Source organism: Podarcis pityusensis (assembly GCF_964106645.2).
Source record: "Podarcis pityusensis genome assembly, chromosome: 1".
Taxonomy (NCBI): domain Eukaryota; kingdom Metazoa; phylum Chordata; class Lepidosauria; order Squamata; family Lacertidae; genus Podarcis; species Podarcis pityusensis.
The window spans coordinates 45,277,003-45,294,651 of NC_138028.1; the positions used below are offsets into that span (position 1 = coordinate 45,277,003).

Genomic DNA, 17,649 nt, shown 5'->3' on the forward strand with positions numbered 1-17,649 from the left:
CATCTGGCGTCGAGGATTTCTGCCACATGGCTGCTGCATTCCCTTTCTTCTATGACCGGTCCCCGAGTGGCCATCCCTTCTCGTCCCCCCTCATACGGTGACAGTAACGACCTGTGAAATACTGGGTGCAGTTTCATGTGGTTGGGTAACCGGAGCCTGAAAGCCACTGGGTTGACCTGTTGAATGACCTCAAAGGGACCCAATCTCCTGGGTCTTAATTTCTTACAACCTCCTTTGAACGGCAACCCTTGGGTTGACAGCCACACCCTATCTCCCACCCTTATGGTTTCACCTTCCCTTCGGTTCTTGTCTGCCTGCCTCTTGTATTCTTCCTTCGCCCTTTCTAAGTTGAGTTGGAGCTGACGATGGATTGCTTCCATTTCTTCTACAAAATGCTCGGCTGCCGGGACACCCCATCTCTCCCCTTCTCCCCCTGGGAAAGCCCTGGGATGACACCCATAATTAGCCAAGAAGGGGCTCATCCCTGTGGACACATTCTCGGCATTGTTGTAGGCAAATTCCGCCAGCGCCAACTTTTCTACCCAGTCATTCTCTCTGTCATTGACATAACACCTCAGGTATTGCTGGAGGACCCCGTTTGCTCTTTCCGCCTGCCCGTTGGTTTCAGGGTGCCGGGCAGTCGAAAAGTTGACCTCCACCTGCAGTAAGCTCATGAGCTTCCTCCAGAACCTGGAAGTAAATTGTTTTCCTCGGTCTGAGACCACCCTCAATGGCACCCCGTGCAACCTAAAAATGTGTTCTACAAATAACTTCGCTGTCTCTTCCGCCGTGACTGCATGCGAGCAGGCTACAAAGTGGCACATCTTTGTTAGTAGGTCTACCACCACCATGATGGCTGTTTTCCCCTTGGACTTCGGCAGATCAGTCATAAAATCTATCGACACTGCCTCCCAAGGTCGTTCTGGGGTTGGTAAGGGTTCTAATAGCCCCGCCGGTGCCCGCCTCTCCCCTTTGGCTCGCTGGCATTGCTCACACCCTCTTACATACTCCCGTACATCTTCCCTCACCTTAGGCCACCAAAATTCCCTGGTGACCAACCACATGGTTTTGTGTTGTCCAAAATGCCCCGCCGTGGGGCTGTCGTGCAACTGCTTGAGTACCCTCCCCCTTAAGTCTCCTTCAGGGATATACAGTGCCCCTTTGTAATACAAAGCTCCATTTCTTTCCTCGAAACCCCCTGGTTCCTCTCCCTCACCCCTAAGACCTCTGAGCTTATTCTGGGCGTATTCATCATTCTCTGTTTCCTCTACCAGTTCTCTTTGTCCCACCAATGCCGCCCCACACACCCAGCGGTCCTCTGGAATGACATGTCTCTCTTCGGGTGCTCCCTCCTCCTCCAAATATTCAGGTTTGCGTGAGAGAGCGTCCGCCCTAATGTTCTCTGGGCCTGGCACGTAACAAATCTCAAAGTTAAATTTGGAGAACTCCTGGGCCCATCTCACTTGCCGTTGGTTGAGCACTCGTGCCGTCCTCCAATACTCTAGGTTCTTGTGGTCAGTGCACACTTGCACCTTATGTTGTGCGCCAATTAGCAGGTGCCTCCATCTCCGGAACGCCTCATGAATGGCTAGTAGTTCTCGGTCATACACCGTGTAGTTCCTCTCGGATTTGTTCAGCTTTCGCGAAAAAAAGGCACACGGTCTCCACTCTGACTCCTCCTTCCCTGGCTGCAGAAGCACCGCCCCAATCGCTCTGTCTGATGCGTCAGTTTCCACTCTCATCGGTTTTTGTAAATCCACATGCAGGAGTTGTTGTTCCGAGGCGAAGGCCCTTTTTAGTTCCTCAAATGCTCGCTCCGCCTCCTCAGTCCAAACGAACTTCTTCTTACTGCTGAGACAGTCCGTAATGGGCGCCGTCAGGTGGGCAAAGTTTCGGATGAACTTACGATAGAAGTTCCCAAATCCTAGGAACCTCTGCACATCCTTCCTTGTTTTGGGTGTTTTCCATTCCAGCACCGCCTGGACCTTGCCGGGATCCATGGCCAATCCCTTGTCTGACAGGCGATACCCCAGGAATTCCACCTCCTTGGTATGAAACTGACACTTCTCCAGTTTCACCCACAGCTGGTTGGCTTGCAGCCTGCTCAACACTTCTCTGACGTCTCTCACATGCTGCTCCTCATTCTCAGAATACACCAACACGTCGTCTAAGAAGGCCACACAATTCTTGTAAAGCAAAGGCCCCAGGACGTGGTTCATAAACGATTGAAAGCACGCGGAGCCTCCTTGTAGGCCGAAGGGCATAACTAAATATTCAAATGCCCCCAAAGGGGTGAACATGGTGGTTTTCCATTCATCCCCCTTCCTTATTCGTATCAGGTTGTACGCCCCCCTTAGGTCCAGTTTAGTAAAAATCTTTCCCTTCCTGACCCTTGTCAAAATGTCGTCAATCCTGGGCATAGGGAAAGCCACTGGTTCTGACACTGCATTTAAGGCCCTGAAGTCACACACAAGCCTCGGCTTGTTCGTGTTTTTTTTATCCACAAAAAACACTGGGCTGCCCCCCACCGCCCTGGACTCTCTGATGAACCCTCTCTTCAGGTTCTTGTCAATGAACTCTCTTAGCTCCTGCATCTCTCTGTCTGACATGGCGTACAGCTTGCCTACAGGGAGCTGTGCCCCAGGGAGTAAATTGATTTGACAGTCAAAGGGTCTATGCGGGGGTAATTGGTCAGCTTCCCTTTCGCTGAAGACGTCGCGGAGATCTGCGTATTGTCGTGGTACCTTCACGTTCTCCGTTACTTCAGTCCCTGCTAGGGTGGCTTGCGCCCCTGCCAAACCCTTTCCCTCTTTGCAGTGTTCTAAGCAATGTGCTGAACCAAAAGAAACCACTCTCTGATGCCAGCCCACCAGCGGATCATGTAACGCTAGCCAGCTCATCCCCAATATAATGGGAGCTCCTCCCAAGGTGGCCACATTAAACGCTATCAGTTCGGTGTGCCTTGCCACCTTCATTATCATTGGGACGGTCTGCAAGCTGACTTCTCCTCCCAACAGCTCCCTGCCATCGATCGTGGTCACCTGCAGGGGGTTGCTTAAAGGGATCGTCTGTATCTGGTGTTCAGCTGCAAACTCTTTGCTCATGAAATTGCAGGAGCTGCCTGAGTCCAACAGCGCCTTTATCTTTAGAGGGTGTCCGTTTGGCAGCTCTAGCGCCACTTCTATCACTAGGGCGGGTTTAGGAGGTTCTGGCGTGGGCACTTTCACTGCTCTTTGGCCTGACTGCTGTGCCCCGACGGTGGCAGCCAGGCGTTGGCTTTTACTTGCTTCGGTATTTCTTCCTCTCTTCCCTCCACAGCTCCTACCATCCCTTGCCATTCCTTCCTCTGGGGGCAGACTCTGGCAAAGTGACCTGGCTGTTGGCAGAGATAGCATTTCCGGGCGCCTTTTCCCTCCTTCTTTCCCCCCTCACTGGGCTTTGAAACTGCGCGCGCGCGCGCTGTTCCGATTTCCATCGGCTCTGCCGGCGGGAAAGTTGGCTCTGGAATGTCTGGAATGCGGAACTCCTTCCAACGTTCCCCCTTCCCTTCCCGCCTCTCCAATGCTCTCGCCTCCTGGCGCGCTCCTATGGTCAGCGCTGATTTGGTCAGCTGGTCCATAGACTCCGCCCTGGGCGCCCGGGAAAGTTCGTCTTTCACAGCCGAAGAAAGCCCTTCTTCAAAAAGCATTTGAATGGGTTCCGCCGATAGATCCCACCCCAATTTATGGATCAACATGGTGAATTCAGTCCAGTACTCACGGACAGATCGGCTCCCCTGTTTGCAAGCCATTAACTGTCTGCGGACCACTCCCTGTTCAATATCGCTGGAAAACATCAGATCCATGGCGCGAAAGAACTTCATCGTGTCCTTTAGGACGTCACTATTCGCTGCCATCAGGGGTCTAACCCAGTCTCTCGCCCCCTTTTCAAGATGCCCAATCACGAAAGCCACTCTTGATTCCTCGTCAGGGAATTCATCAAACTGCAGATTGAGGGCATATTGCATCTCTGTCCGAAAGCCATGATAGTCTTTGGGCTCCCCCCCAAACTTCTGCACCAATCCTGGTACCTTTCTGACGAGCTGGGTGTCTTTCCCCTTTTTGTCTGCATCCTGAGCCCTCCTCTCCTCAAGCCTCGCCGTCTGCAGCGCTAGCTGGACCTCCAACACCCGGTACCTTTCTTCCAGGCTTGGACCCGCTCCAGCTCCTGCTTCTCCGGTTCCGGCTGGGTTGCTCATGATGCCTTCTCCTGCACAAGCTGCTCACGAAGACTGTCGGAATGCTGTGATGGGACGATGAGCTGCTTGTGTGTAAAATCCTAGTCCCTCAGAGTTTGGTCAAGTTTGCAAACCTCTGTCTGTAACGGAGCCCCTTAAACATGGCTCCGTCAGTCGCTGGCAGATTCCGACAGTGGTTGCTTTCGGAATCGCTTCCAACATAAAAGCTCCTTAACGGAAACACGTCTTCTGGACTCTCTGCGTGACAGTTTCCGGCGAGGAGTGGGTGTCCCTACAGGAGGTCCTGAAACCTCCCCACTGTTTTCGCTGGAAGTGTCTCTGAGCCATCCCTCCAGCTCCCTTTCCCTCAGCCCAGCTCCTCTCCCCCTACTGGTTCCCTCTTCAGCTGCTGAGTCTCTCCCAACCTGTGTGAGCCCTTTCACTTCCCTTCCTTCCGATGGCAGTTCCCTGACATAGGGTTTATATAGTCTTGTGTTTTTTGCATGGAGGGATAAAAACTGTGGTGTGCTTTTGCAATCAAAATTTTATTTACACAGTATTTCCTTTTTTTATCTGTAGCTATCTCACCTGCAAACTCTTGTTACAATGAGACCATGAGTACATTGCGGTATGCCTCAAATGCCAAAAACATTATTAACAAACCCCGGGTAAATGAGGTGAGCTACCATGTTGTTATTTTATCATTTATTAATCAATGTTCTTCTCCATGTAATGGGTAAAGGAGTATATCTCTTACAAAAGTACAAGTGAAAGTCCAATAAATAATCTGTGAAGGGCCACAGCATTTTTGCCTTACTGTTTATGTGCATATAAAAATGTTATTATTTCAATGTGGTACTGTTAATTAATACTTAAGGTGTGATTTCATCATATGTGTACCTACTACACATGTTCACACCAAGTATAATCACGGTTTGAATTTTAACAGAGAGATAAGGGGGAGATTCAGTATAGATATGCTGTGCAGTAGGTGAATTATGAACTCAGCATGAGATCCATGATTTCTCTCCCCCACTAAAATAAATTAATCAAATAAATAAATAAATATGGCGTAGCAACGCCCTCAAGCATCCAGCATATTTCTTTTAGAACAAGCCATATGGAATCAGTTGCTTCCATACTGTCCTGTGACTTCTGTATTATTATTTTTTGAAAAGCTTGTTTGTTCTCTAATATTTGCTATATTTCAGGATGCAAATGTGAAGCTGATTAGAGAATTGCGAGAAGAAATTGATAGATTGAAGGCTATGCTGATGAGCTTTGAGCTGGTTTGTACAAATGTTTAATTAAATGGAGTCTAAATTGGCCAGTCATTAGATCTGTATATAAATATATATTTTTAGCAATATCACTTTTGCCTGAGTTGGGTTACTAAGAATACAGGAAACTGCTTTATACCATGTCAGTCAATTTGTTCCTCCAGCCCAGTAGTCCTTGCTCCGACTGGGGGCATCTTCCAGGCTCTCAGGCAGATGTTACTAGTGGCTTTTAGGTGGAGATGCTGGACATTGTACCTGGGACTTCCTGAGTACACAGCATGTGCTATACCACTGAAGCTGCTCTTAATAAATAAGTTAAATATAGTTATGTCTTTAAAGTTGAATAGTCTAGAACTCAAATGATATCATTAATAACTAAGTCAGGGATGGAGCCGATCTCTGACCCGCAGATGTTAATGGATTTTAACTCTTATCAGCCCCAACCAGCATGGCCAGTGGTCAGGGATGATGAGAGCTGTAATCCAAAAACATCTGAAGACACACAGGTTCCTCATGCCTGGTCTAAGCATGCTGTAACATGCTCCCAGCACACACCCATAAATCTCCAGCTTAAAGCAAAATACAAAGCAAACTTGGAATGGTTATTAGTTGATGTGCAAATGTCACTTGCTATAACAAAATTATAAAGTTGATATGGTTGTTAACTTTAATTAAGCATATTGACCAAAATAGTGAGTTTTTTTATTTTTTGAAAAATTACATATACCCCTTTAGGGTAGTCGTGGTTGGAGTCTTAAATATATTTTGGAAACAATTTTTAGCTGTCCTAAAATTAGATTACTCCAAGAGTGGCTTTGGGACTTTAAAGGCAAGGTCTTCAATCAGTCACAGCAAACACACAAGATTCAAAGGAATAATCAGAAGATGAGGATACTGTATTAATGATATTTCTATACTGCATTAATGATATTTCAGTGAATCATGCCTTAGTTTATATCACCAGCCCACAGAGATAGGCAATGCTTTTTTCTGGGGGGACGCATATACCTAAACATTTTGTGAATCTTTGTACTTTTGTCTGTTTACTGTATTTATTTTTCCCGATTTGAACTATAAAATGGTGATTTTTTTGAGTCAAAATGAGAGTACCCCTAAACATTTTTTTAGTTAAAAAAAAGCAAAAAGAAGCAGCAGAGCCGGAGATAGGTATCTACTTTCTGATGCCCGGCACCCAATGGCTTTGTAGTCAATGTGACAAAGCACTGCTGAGTCATCTCAGAGAATTTCAGAGACCTCCCAGTGGAATCTTTCAGTCAAGTCCTGGAAAGAAGGTGACATCAAACTTGGGTCCATGCACTCATATAAGGATAGAACAGAGATTTATGTAAGATCCAGAATTTCCTCCTTACTGTGGTAAGAATTTACTTCCGAACCACTTAAGGTATGCACTAGTCCTTGCTCAGGTGAGGGAATATACCTTTAAGTGACCACAAAACCAAGAGACTAGCAAGCAAACTTCCTGTAGGAACCCGATTTATTAAAGCTATGGCGCAATAGGGCAGCCTTGCCAGCTAGAAAAGACTGCATCAGAGGAATGTTGGAACAAAGCTTTTATAGAGTTTTACACACATAGCCATACATCATAAAGCATCATTGCATACATCAAAAGAGGTTACAGGTCAAGGGATGTAAAAAGACATGGATGTACACTGATATCAACTTTGGTCTCAGCTTTTGCACTTAAAACCTCCAGTTTTAAGACAGCCAGGCTTTCACTAAGGAACTATGGACATTCCATTCCCATATATTTCTTCCTGGCTCAGCACTCTGGCGTGAACTTAAAACATCCTAGCAAAACACCCTGACTAACCATCTGTGCCCTTCTAATAATACAAATAAACGTTCCACCCTTCAGGGTCAGATAAGTATGAGATGGAGTGTAGGAGTGAAGCATGAGAGATTTGCAAAATGCAGGAAGCCAACCAGGAACACAAGAATCAAATCACTCATTGATACACGATATTACAGAGTAAATACATGAAACAACTAAAGCAAAATCTGTGTCAAGAATTAATATCAAAATTTCTATATCACTTCTCTTCCCAGTGCTCACCGCTGTGGTTAGGAATACTTCATATGTAGCTATGGATGGTCAAATATAGGATAATTCTGACATATTACTTTACCTTGTGACTTCAGATCATTCACCTTCGTTTTGAAAATGGAAACATTACATCCCTAATGTTTTGTTTCAACAGAGGAATTCTAGTCCTTCGTGGAGCGATGACAGAGAAGGAAATCTTACAGAATTAGTTCTTCAGAATGAACTTAAGGTATGCATGATTAATAATTTCCCTAATACCTGTGTGGCATTTCTATAAGAGTGTATACATAGCTTAGCAAATATGCGTGGATATTTTCGCAAGGCCCATAAAGAGTGACCTTATGAATGCAGGTGCATGGGAAAAGCAACCTTAAAGTGTCAGGGTCTCATACTGGGAACACTTGCAATGAGGACCAGGCACCTTACTCCTTTTACTACCATTACAGCTTGTAAGTGGAGGAAGCTGCTGGCCTGAACTTGACTATATTGCTATCACCACAAGAGACGGCTGGGATTCCAGCCCAGCAGGGATCGTGTGACATAAGAAACCAAAATAGTCCCAGTTAGTCTCTATAGAGGGGCTGACTCAGCTCTTCCTTCTGGGCAACTTGTTGCTTAGTGCAGATCAAGTTTCTAGATTAGAATCCTCTTCACAAGCATGCTGATAGGAACAACTGCCCAGCAACCATCAGAGTAACTTATGTAATTTGTACTTTCTTGCAGGAAAAAATGGTTTTATGTAACGCTTTATAATAAGTACGTTTTCCCCCTCATTTACTGTTTCCAAAGATTGAGCAGTTGACCAAAGACTGGACAGATAAGTGGATTAACAGGAAAGCTATCATGGAAGAATACAGTGTGGATATCAACAAGGAAAAAGCTGGAGTGATGATAGATTCCAGTTTACCTCATTTAATGGCCATGGATTATGATATCCTTAGTACGGGAGTTATGCTGTATCATCTCAGGGTGAGATGCAACACTTGGTTTGTTTGTTTATTTTTACTTTCAGATAGCAATAGCTGTAGTTATACTGAATATGGAAAAAAGGTTTAACCTGCTGTGTTTGCTTAATAGTAATAATATGGACACAAATAGTTTGAAATAGTATAGAGTTTATCATTGTGAGATGAGATAAAATAATTGCATTCTTCTTTAAGGTTTTGAGAGAATCTGAAATCTATACTATTCCATCAGTAGAAAAACCCCATGGTGTATCTAAATTTTGCACCTCTGTTTTAATACTTCTACTCATATGTCTGGCAAACAAAAGGGAAGGTTATATTATTTGGGCTTAGTAATACTATGTAGACTACATCATTGCCATGGGGAAACAGAAGAAACACATGCTTTTAGAGTAAAATTTTAACAAAGTGGATATAATAATTTAGCAATGGAAGCAAAAATCACAGCATTATAGACAAGCAGTGAATTTGGATATTTAACCAAATTTTTAAATAAGGATGGATTAAGTTCCTGGTTATTATACAAAGCTGTAGTACACAGTGGGTATCAGATACAAGGATTATCATTGTTAATATTGTAGTTTTCCTTATACTATTTCAAAACATTGTTATAAAAAGCATTTCAGCAATCATTCTGAAAGAGAAAATATGAAACATAATTTAATTTCAATTTCCCCATATTAGTCTGTCTGTAAACATATTTTAACTGAAAGTGCTAAGTATGCTATGTTTTCTCTATAAGTACAGTGTACAGTGATAACCTTTTGAGGCCAAACTCATAGGCAAGATGACTTATAAAAGGCACTAACTTTTTGGAAATAGAGAAATTTATTTTTAACAGTACAGTGGTACCTTGGTTTGCATACGTTTTGGATTAGAAACATGTCAAACCTGGAAGTGTGTGTCCCGGTTTGCACCCTTTTTTGGGATTACAACCCAATTTTTTTGGGATTACGTACAATTTTTTTTGGAGGCCCCATTGGCGAAAGTTCTGGAACAGATTATGGTTGTAAAGCAAGGTACCACTGTATAGCAGTTTGAGTTTAAAGATTTATACTAAAAAGGGAAAGAAAGGCCCAACTTGCTAAATACTACTTTCATTTAGCTCTCTTTTTTTTTGTTTCAAGTGTGAAGCTTAGTTTAATGACATGATGAATAGAATTTTTGTGTACTTATTATGAGTAAGTAACTGAAGAACCATTTAAGCCAGAAAGAGGAAGATTAACTGCATAAGAAAAAGAAGCCAGCGATCCGAACAACTTTTGTGCCTTTATTAAAAGTGTAATTCTTATTTTAAAACGATTCTGTAATACATGTTTGGACACTTTTTGTTTGGTGCATGCATTTAAAGCTGGAGTTCAACTTCCTAGAAATTATGGCAGCAAAATTATAGAAAGAACTTATGCTTTACAATGCTTTTGTGTCAATTTAAAATTCTCCATTAAGGAACCTAGTCTAGGAAGCATGTGCAATATACGCATTAACAATACACCTGACATTCTCATATTTTTCCCTTTTCCTAAACTAACTTCCACTGTTTAAAACGTGAGTATCATCCCACTTCAACTGACATAAAATATCTTAAATTTTGGATAATTTACCTGCAGATGTTTCATTTATTCTATCCCTTTTACTTCTCAAAGAGCATTTCAGATCCAAGAGTGTTGGTGTTTGCTTTTTCTTTTGCTCAGTCTTTATGGCTATTGGTACTTTTTCATATTAAAGTTCATATCATATAGGCCCCCATGACTGAATATACATGCCATTGTTTGGGACTGGTGCAAGATGCCATATTTCCCCATATTTTCCTTGGTGTTCCACTGAAACAGAAAGCCGAGACTTCTTCAAAATGTTTATTCCCTTTGTTAGTCGCTGAGACTACCAGAAGTCTAAACAAGGTAACAGTTCTGACATAGTAGAAAGAATGGCTTTCATAGTCACTTTTGCACAAGAGTCAATTTTGCAATACCTGAGAGAGATTGAATATATCTTTATATAGAAAGAAACCTTATTTGCATACTCACTAACAGGGATTTTCATTAAACCCTCTTGTCTGTTTCATTTACGCTGCACTAACAACTTTGTCCCCTCTTTCTTTGCTTCTAGATGCTGCCTTTTCTTTTCTTTATGCTTTGCCTATTTAGATTCAGGTGTCTGTTACCTTCATCTGAGGAGCAAGAAGGTAAAATGTTAATATTTTTCCTCTACATAGTGAACAGTGCTGTCTTGCTATCTCGCATGAATAGCAAAGGAAAAGAAGCCTGCTTTAGATCATGCTACATGAGAGGTGCTTTAACCCTTGCACTCTTCTTGTTTACCTGTATTTCACAATGTCTACCAGGTGTGGCAGCAGTTTTGCGTAAAAACAAAAGTATAGGATTTACTTGTGACAAAGAGCATGAATATATTTAGGAGAGAAATTATAATTAAAAAATTCTCTCAGCACAGGGCTCACATAATCCTTGGTTTTATCTTTTGAAAAATAGCATGCCTTATATATAATGTGTCTTTTGACATTCACATATCTAGGAACGTTTGCTTTTTGTGTGAACTCGGTCCAGATTTTATTTATTTAGATACATATACATATAAAGGTAAAGGGACCCCTGACCATTTGGTCCAGTCGTGACCAACTCTGGGGTTGCGGCGCTCATCTCGCTTTATTGGCCGACGGAGCTGGCGTACAGCTTCCGGGTCATGTGGCCAGCATGACTAAGCCGCTTCTGGCGAACCAGAGCAGCGCACGGAAACACCATTTACCTTCCCGCCAGAGCGGTACCTATTTATCTACTTGCACTTTGACGTGCTTTCAAACTGCTAGGTGGGCAGGAGCTGGGACCGAGCAACGGGAGCTCACCCCGTCGCAGGGATTCGAACCACCAACCTTCTGATCGGCAAGTCCTAGGCTCTGTGGTTTAACCCACAGCGCTACCTGCGTCCCACATATACATATACCCAGGGCATCTCCCTAGCATCTATCCTGCTGTGCTTCTGCAGTCCGGCACTTCCCTCCGCCTTGCCTTCTGCTGCTGTGACTGAAACAGCATTGTCTGTGTGAGGTGGGCAGTATGAGCAGGAGGAGGGTTAATAAGAATGAAGGTTGGCAAGCTCTAAGGAGGAGAGGGGCCAGCTCCATGTTTCTGAGGGGAGTTGGGAACACAGGGTACAAACAGACCCCTTGTCCCGTCCCTTTCTTCTCCAAAGCATATTCTTCCTCTACTCTGGGCCTCACCCCATACCTTTTTATCTCTGCTTCTTTAGGTTCTCAAATATTTATAAGCTTCCTTCTCTCCCCCCCCCCTCAATTTCTTCTACTTCTTTTCACCTTTTTGTCTCCCTCTCAATTTTCTTTTTATTTTGTGTCCTTTCTTTTGCATGCCATCTCCTCGTGTCAAATTGCTGAACATGTGGTGTTCAGAAAATATGTCTGAAAAGGTTTCTGAACCCTCAGAACTTAATTTAGGCAGCAGTTGTTTGATGTTTTTCTGATCTGCTGATAAATATTCTGAAGAAGCAGGGGCTGAACTTCTTGCATCTTTGTAACCTTTCCTACATAAGAAGTTTGTTAGGGCAACTAACCATTTTCCCCATATGAGTCTCATACAACAGTACACATGAATATAATTCCCTCATCATTGCTATGTTTAATAACTGTGTTACTATTGTACAGTGTTATCTGTTGATCTGCCACCCTTCACTTCAGCTCTTGCGGGGACTATATTTCATTTTTTATTTTTTGTTGTTGTTATCTGCAATTTTTTCTAGGCAAGGATTATTTCTTCATCTGTTTTATTTGGAAATAAGATCTGTCTTAATTAATTTAAGGCTGTAATCCAGTTCATAATTTGTGGTTCTTATTGAAATCAATGGCACTTAAGTACACCACTCAAATTTATCCCAGCATTCTATTTAAAAAAAAAGCTGATTTAGGATGCGTGTATAATAACAAGCACGCTGACCGTTAAAATATTTTACATAGCAAATGATACCTTATTCTTTTGAGTGAATAGCTCTTTTTATGCCAGGAGATAAGTGTTAAAATTGTAGTGTTCAGTAATAGATTTGCTAGATTTTAGAGTTGGAGTGTAGGTTTGCAATCTTGTGTATTAAATGCTTCCAAACCATCTCGAAGGCTAAAATATGGTAGATAGCTTGTTATGAGAAAATTCAGAAGGATGAAACATTTTATGTAGCATAGCAGAAATCAGCATTGCAACACAGAGCAAGCCAAGATGCACCTGGTATGGTTTTATAAACTTGAGGCCTCTCGCTGAAGGTAGAACATATATCTATCATGGCTTGTAGCCACTGCAAGCTTCCTTCTCTATGAATTTGTCTAATCCTCTAATCACCACCCTTTGTGACAGTCAATTCCATAGTTTAACTGCGCACTGTGTGAAGAAATACTTTCTGATTAAATGCATCAGGAAAGTTTGTGTTGGAAAATCTAAATGTTCTGAACCATGTGAAGTCCATAGGCTTTTGAATCTTATTGTCTAGAGTCATTTCTCTCACCTGAAATTTTACAAGTCAAATCGCTTGCCTCAAGCAGATAATTGATAAATGTAGTGGAAATGTTAAACAACAAAGTATAAAAATCTGCACACGTGCGTGGAAGGAATATATAAATCTATCCAAGTCTCTTTAAAATAATAATAGTAATAATAATAATAACTTACTGTGATTGTTCCAATTTTGTAGGAAGGAACAACCAAAATTGGAAGAAGTGATTCAAACCAGGAACAGGATATCGGTAAGAATTATGAGGGAGACCCCAAACTCTTGCAGAGAAATCATGAGAAATGCCAACATCCTGTGATTTCCCCAAAACCTACACCAAACCTAACAAGGATTGTGTGTGTTCAGTTGCCTCACTCCAGTGGGGAGTAGACCTGGTAGAAGAGGTTAGCATGCATATGCTAGAGCTGTGGGAAAAGTTAATTTGGTTTTGGGGGTGATGTGCTGATGGCTACCCCAAGGTCCCCATAATGATTGGGCCTCTTTTTGGTTCTTTTGGTTTTCTTTTATTGGGTCTGTACAGGCATTCTGCTGAACTGGAGGCAGATGTTTTAAAAGTGTTGCAACTCTGAGAGGACCTGTGTATTGTGTGCCAAAGTTCCACACCCCCACGGCATCTCTACTAATTAGAAAGAACCAGACATGGCATCTCTACTAATTAGAAAGAACCAGACACAACTCATTGGGTCAAATAAGGCCGCAACTTTATTGGTTACAGATGCAAGAGTTTTGGCATAGACATTGGGCCACAACCATTGACTTCTGGCCCACCTGCCAGAAGTGAAACCCTGGGCCACCCAACAGTCCTATGACTTGCATCAGATAGAAGGACCCCCACAGGGATCGCTGTCTTGAGGTGTGCTGTGGCCCAACCCCCCGCCTGGGCATAAGGTCAGAAGCAACTGCTCCTGGATCCCTTTCGTGAGATACCATTACATTTGGAGGAGTAGGCAGAGACCATAGCCCTCCCCTCCATCCAAGACTCAGCGGCAGAGGAAGCTGCTTGGGCGCCTGGGGCGGTGCACCCAGGGGTGGGGCGAGCAGCCCATAGGGGTGGGGGCACACCGTGGGGCCTCCAAAGTCTGCCTGCCTCCCCCCACTCAGCCGTTCTACAGCTGGGGGGAGGCAGCAGGCGGAGAGACAAGTGGCTCGGGGACGCTGCAGGCCCCACAGTAAGTGCCACCCGGCATTTTGTCACACACACCCCAGTGGTGACACCTGGGGTGGCCCACGCCCTCCACACACCCCTTCCTCCGCCCCTGCCAAGACTAAGGTTTATCTAATGCCTAAACCACCAAAGTTGTGAGTATTGTGGTGAGGTAGACACAACCACCGGACTGGGGCCAATTGGCCTGGTAAACAAATTCCTGCCCAGCTGCAAATACGGAGACCAACAAATAGTCCATAGCAAGGTCAAAATTACACATGACAGAAATTAATCAAATGGAGGATGGGAGGGTGATCTGATGAAGAACTGAACGCCAGGACCTGTTTATTGAACATTCACTTTCATGTCTTTTCACAAATTTCTTGCACTCTGTCTCACACAGAAAGCAAGTAAAAAACAAACAAACATTTATTAGAATAGCATCACAAATTGGAAACTAAATAACATGGTTGCTGTACTATACCAGGACACAAATGGACAGAGCAGTACAGATGCCTTCAGAACAAATTGGTTTTATTTTCAAAAACTGGTTAGAATGATCATTTGCAAAGAATAAATTTAAATCCTGTATAGTAGATTAACCTAATTCTTCAAGAATATAACTGTGCTGCTTCAATTGTGAGCCATCTGGCAGAGACTTGTCATAAATTTTCCTCGCATTGCATGAATTATTTTAAGGGTAGTACAAATTAATAACAAATAGCACAATTATCCTTACTAGTGTTTCTGGATATTTGCACTGGAGTTTTGTACTAAGAAAATAATGAATGTTTCTCCTTCACCACCCTGCGAAAAACAATAACAATTAAATAAATAATAAATCCACGTGTTTTGCAGTTTTGCAGGGTCAGTGCATTGAAAGGGACCATTGCGTTGTAGACAACCAGCATGGGATTGTGACTCTGCGGCCTCTTCAGGGAGCGCATTGCGTTGTGAATGGTCATGAAGTCACAGGTTCTGTTCGTTTGTCTCAAGGTAAATCCTGTACTTCTTCTTTTGCAGTACTGCTGCTGTCAAGCACACCTGGTAGATATGTAAAATGATTTGAGAACAGATTTATGGAACGGGATTATAAAGTACATTGAAGCATTGCATGACTTGATTCTAGCCATGTTTTCTCAGAAGTGTGTACTCCTGATTTCAGTGGGACTTCTGAGAACATGGGCCTACACTGCATATCATTTGTTGTTATAGAAATTTGTGACTGCAATAATTGCTCTATATTTGTTTTACTCTAGGCTACCCTAGCTAAATTGGAATTTTAAAGACAAGCCCCAGGATGAATACTTCCTTCTATAAAACACTTTAGCTTTATTTCTGCTGCGTATACCCGATAGCTTTGGCTCAGTGCCTCAGATATTTTTAATGAAAGTCAATAGCTGAATGTCTCTTGAGTTCAATTGTGAATATATTAATGATGTGATGCACCAGATATATTGGTAGTCTTGAAGTTCTGGATTCATCTCATTTCATTTCAAGTAACTTTCAAAGTAGAAGCACTATAAAGATACCTTCAGCACTGGTGTGCAAGTCTCATCCTACTTGCAGTGCTGGCAGTGGTGAACATACTGTGGCATATCTGTATTAATAATTTTATAATGCTGCTTGGGAAGAGAATGAAAATAAATCTGCCAACATCATTATACCATTATGGTGCAGCTGAATTTGGAATACCATGTACAGTTAAAATAAAAATACAGTTGAGCAGGAAAATCTGCAGGAAAAAGGCAACCAAAGTGATCAAAGGGGATTGGGCATTTTCCTTATGAAGGAAGGCTAAAACTTTAATAAAAATATTATTAATAAAATAAAAATAAAAAAGTGTTCGAGGTATTTTGAAAAATTTGAGAAGCCCAGTTAATTCCAAAGTGGGATCTAAAATGTCTTTTTGTTACCAGAATATTTTCAGAATTAGACTGTTAACAAAAATAAATTGTTAATAACAGATAATATGTTATATCTAATTGTAGCTTTAAAAAATACTATATTTGTAGTAAAATGTACTATAAATACACAGGAAAAGTCAAATGTTTGCATAACAGATTAAATAACTGCTGGTTTCTCAATTTGCCTTTTCTTACTCCTGTTTTTAGGAGCTCTGGTTATTCTGGGCAAAGCTCACAAATTTAGGTTCAACCACCCAGCTGAGGCTGCCCTTTTAAGACAAAGACGATCCGTAAGTTTGGAGTATTGTTTGTTGCTCCCCCCCCCCCACGCTGCCGCCCCTTGTTTCATTGACTGCTAATGTCAGTACTCTATAGTAAATATGAGAACACCTAATGCTTTCCATGGTTACTTACAGGTATTTGCCAGCAGAAAACTTATGTACCTTCTAAAACGACAGCATGCCCCAAAGAAAAGGTTAGGGAATTGCTGCTGCATCCCACTTGATACCATTGACTGTGGTGTCCTTTGCGTTGTTTGGTCAGGATGGTGCTTTGGGTCACATGTTTTATGGTGGTTCTGGTCCTTCCTAGAAGGGCAATTTCAGAAGAAGGTGATGTGGCATGCCACATGGACTTTGGCCTCCAGAGTCCTTCAGGGTTCTCTTCTGCTGGAGTCCTTAAGCATTCCCTCCTCCACTGAATCATAGAATAGCGATACTTTTTTTTGCTGCTGAATCACACTGTTGACCAGTGTTAAGCATCTGCTCAACTTAAACCCCTAGATCCTGTACACATGTACTGCTGTCGATCAATAAACAGCAGCGGGCAGCAAATAGTTTGATTCTGGCATACTTTCATGCATTGTGCTCCCGCGCACACTTAAGAGTTGGAACTGCAGCACAGGAATCTTGAGGTGGTAGGTCTGCTGTACAGTAGATGAAATGGGCACAATTTTACAGGACCTTTTCTTGTTCTCATTGAAATTAAATTCAGGTTTAGGGAAAATGGCACATCTTTTGAGGATTCCTATTCACTTCTTTAGGGTTTGTGCTGAATCTGTGTCCAGTAGATTGTGCACATTAGCATTCAGAATCACTGGGGAAACCCTGAATGTAACATAAGTCCTCTTCCTGTGTACATATTTATAGCCATCATTGTCAGCCAGGAGGACCCAAGCTCTTTGTTTCATGGTTGGCTTGGGTATAAGGCCCAGCCTAAGACGTGAAAGTAGGATTTAAATCTAGGTTTCATTATCGAGACTCTTTGCTCTATGGAGCAGGGGCTGTATCTTACATCAAAAACTCGCAACAATGATTCTAGCAATTACTTTAATCATCTTCTGGTATTTACTTCTTTCCCCATCTTTTCTGTTTTATAGATCAGTGAGTCCTCTTCTCTAGTGAGTTGCAGATCTCTTGAATGGCTGGATTTGGATGGTGACTTCCCTTCCCTTCCTCATAGCTTTTATCCAGCTGAAACAGAAAGGTATGTTTAAAAGGATTTAACTGAAATAAAATGACATTCATCTGAATTCTGCTGTTTTCATTTTTT

At 42.6% G+C, this 17,649-nt stretch overlaps 1 protein-coding gene across 5 annotated transcripts in view; it reads left to right on the forward strand.

The window, feature by feature from the left end:
• STARD9 (StAR related lipid transfer domain containing 9) overlaps positions 1-17,649 on the forward strand; it is a 146,666-nt gene that overhangs the window by 65,672 nt on the left and 63,345 nt on the right. For 3 of the 5 annotated variants that reach the window (XR_013987215.1, XM_081008569.1, XM_081008570.1), the window contains exons 1-8: positions 4,802-4,893; positions 5,428-5,505; positions 7,716-7,790; positions 8,351-8,530; positions 13,228-13,279; positions 15,050-15,187; positions 16,306-16,388; positions 17,477-17,583. Coding sequence is in view for 4 of the 5 variants with exons in the window: in XM_081008569.1 (XP_080864695.1) it covers positions 4,831-4,893; positions 5,428-5,505; positions 7,716-7,790; positions 8,351-8,530; positions 13,228-13,279; positions 15,050-15,187; positions 16,306-16,388; positions 17,477-17,583 (776 nt within the window). In the remaining variant the exon portion in view is untranslated. Of the gene's footprint in view, positions 1-4,795; positions 4,894-5,427; positions 5,506-7,715; positions 7,791-8,350; positions 8,531-10,632; positions 10,709-13,227; positions 13,280-15,049; positions 15,188-16,305; positions 16,389-17,476; positions 17,584-17,649 lie in introns of those variants that run through there. The other 2 variants (XM_081008572.1, XM_081008571.1) reach the window with 2 other exon arrangements.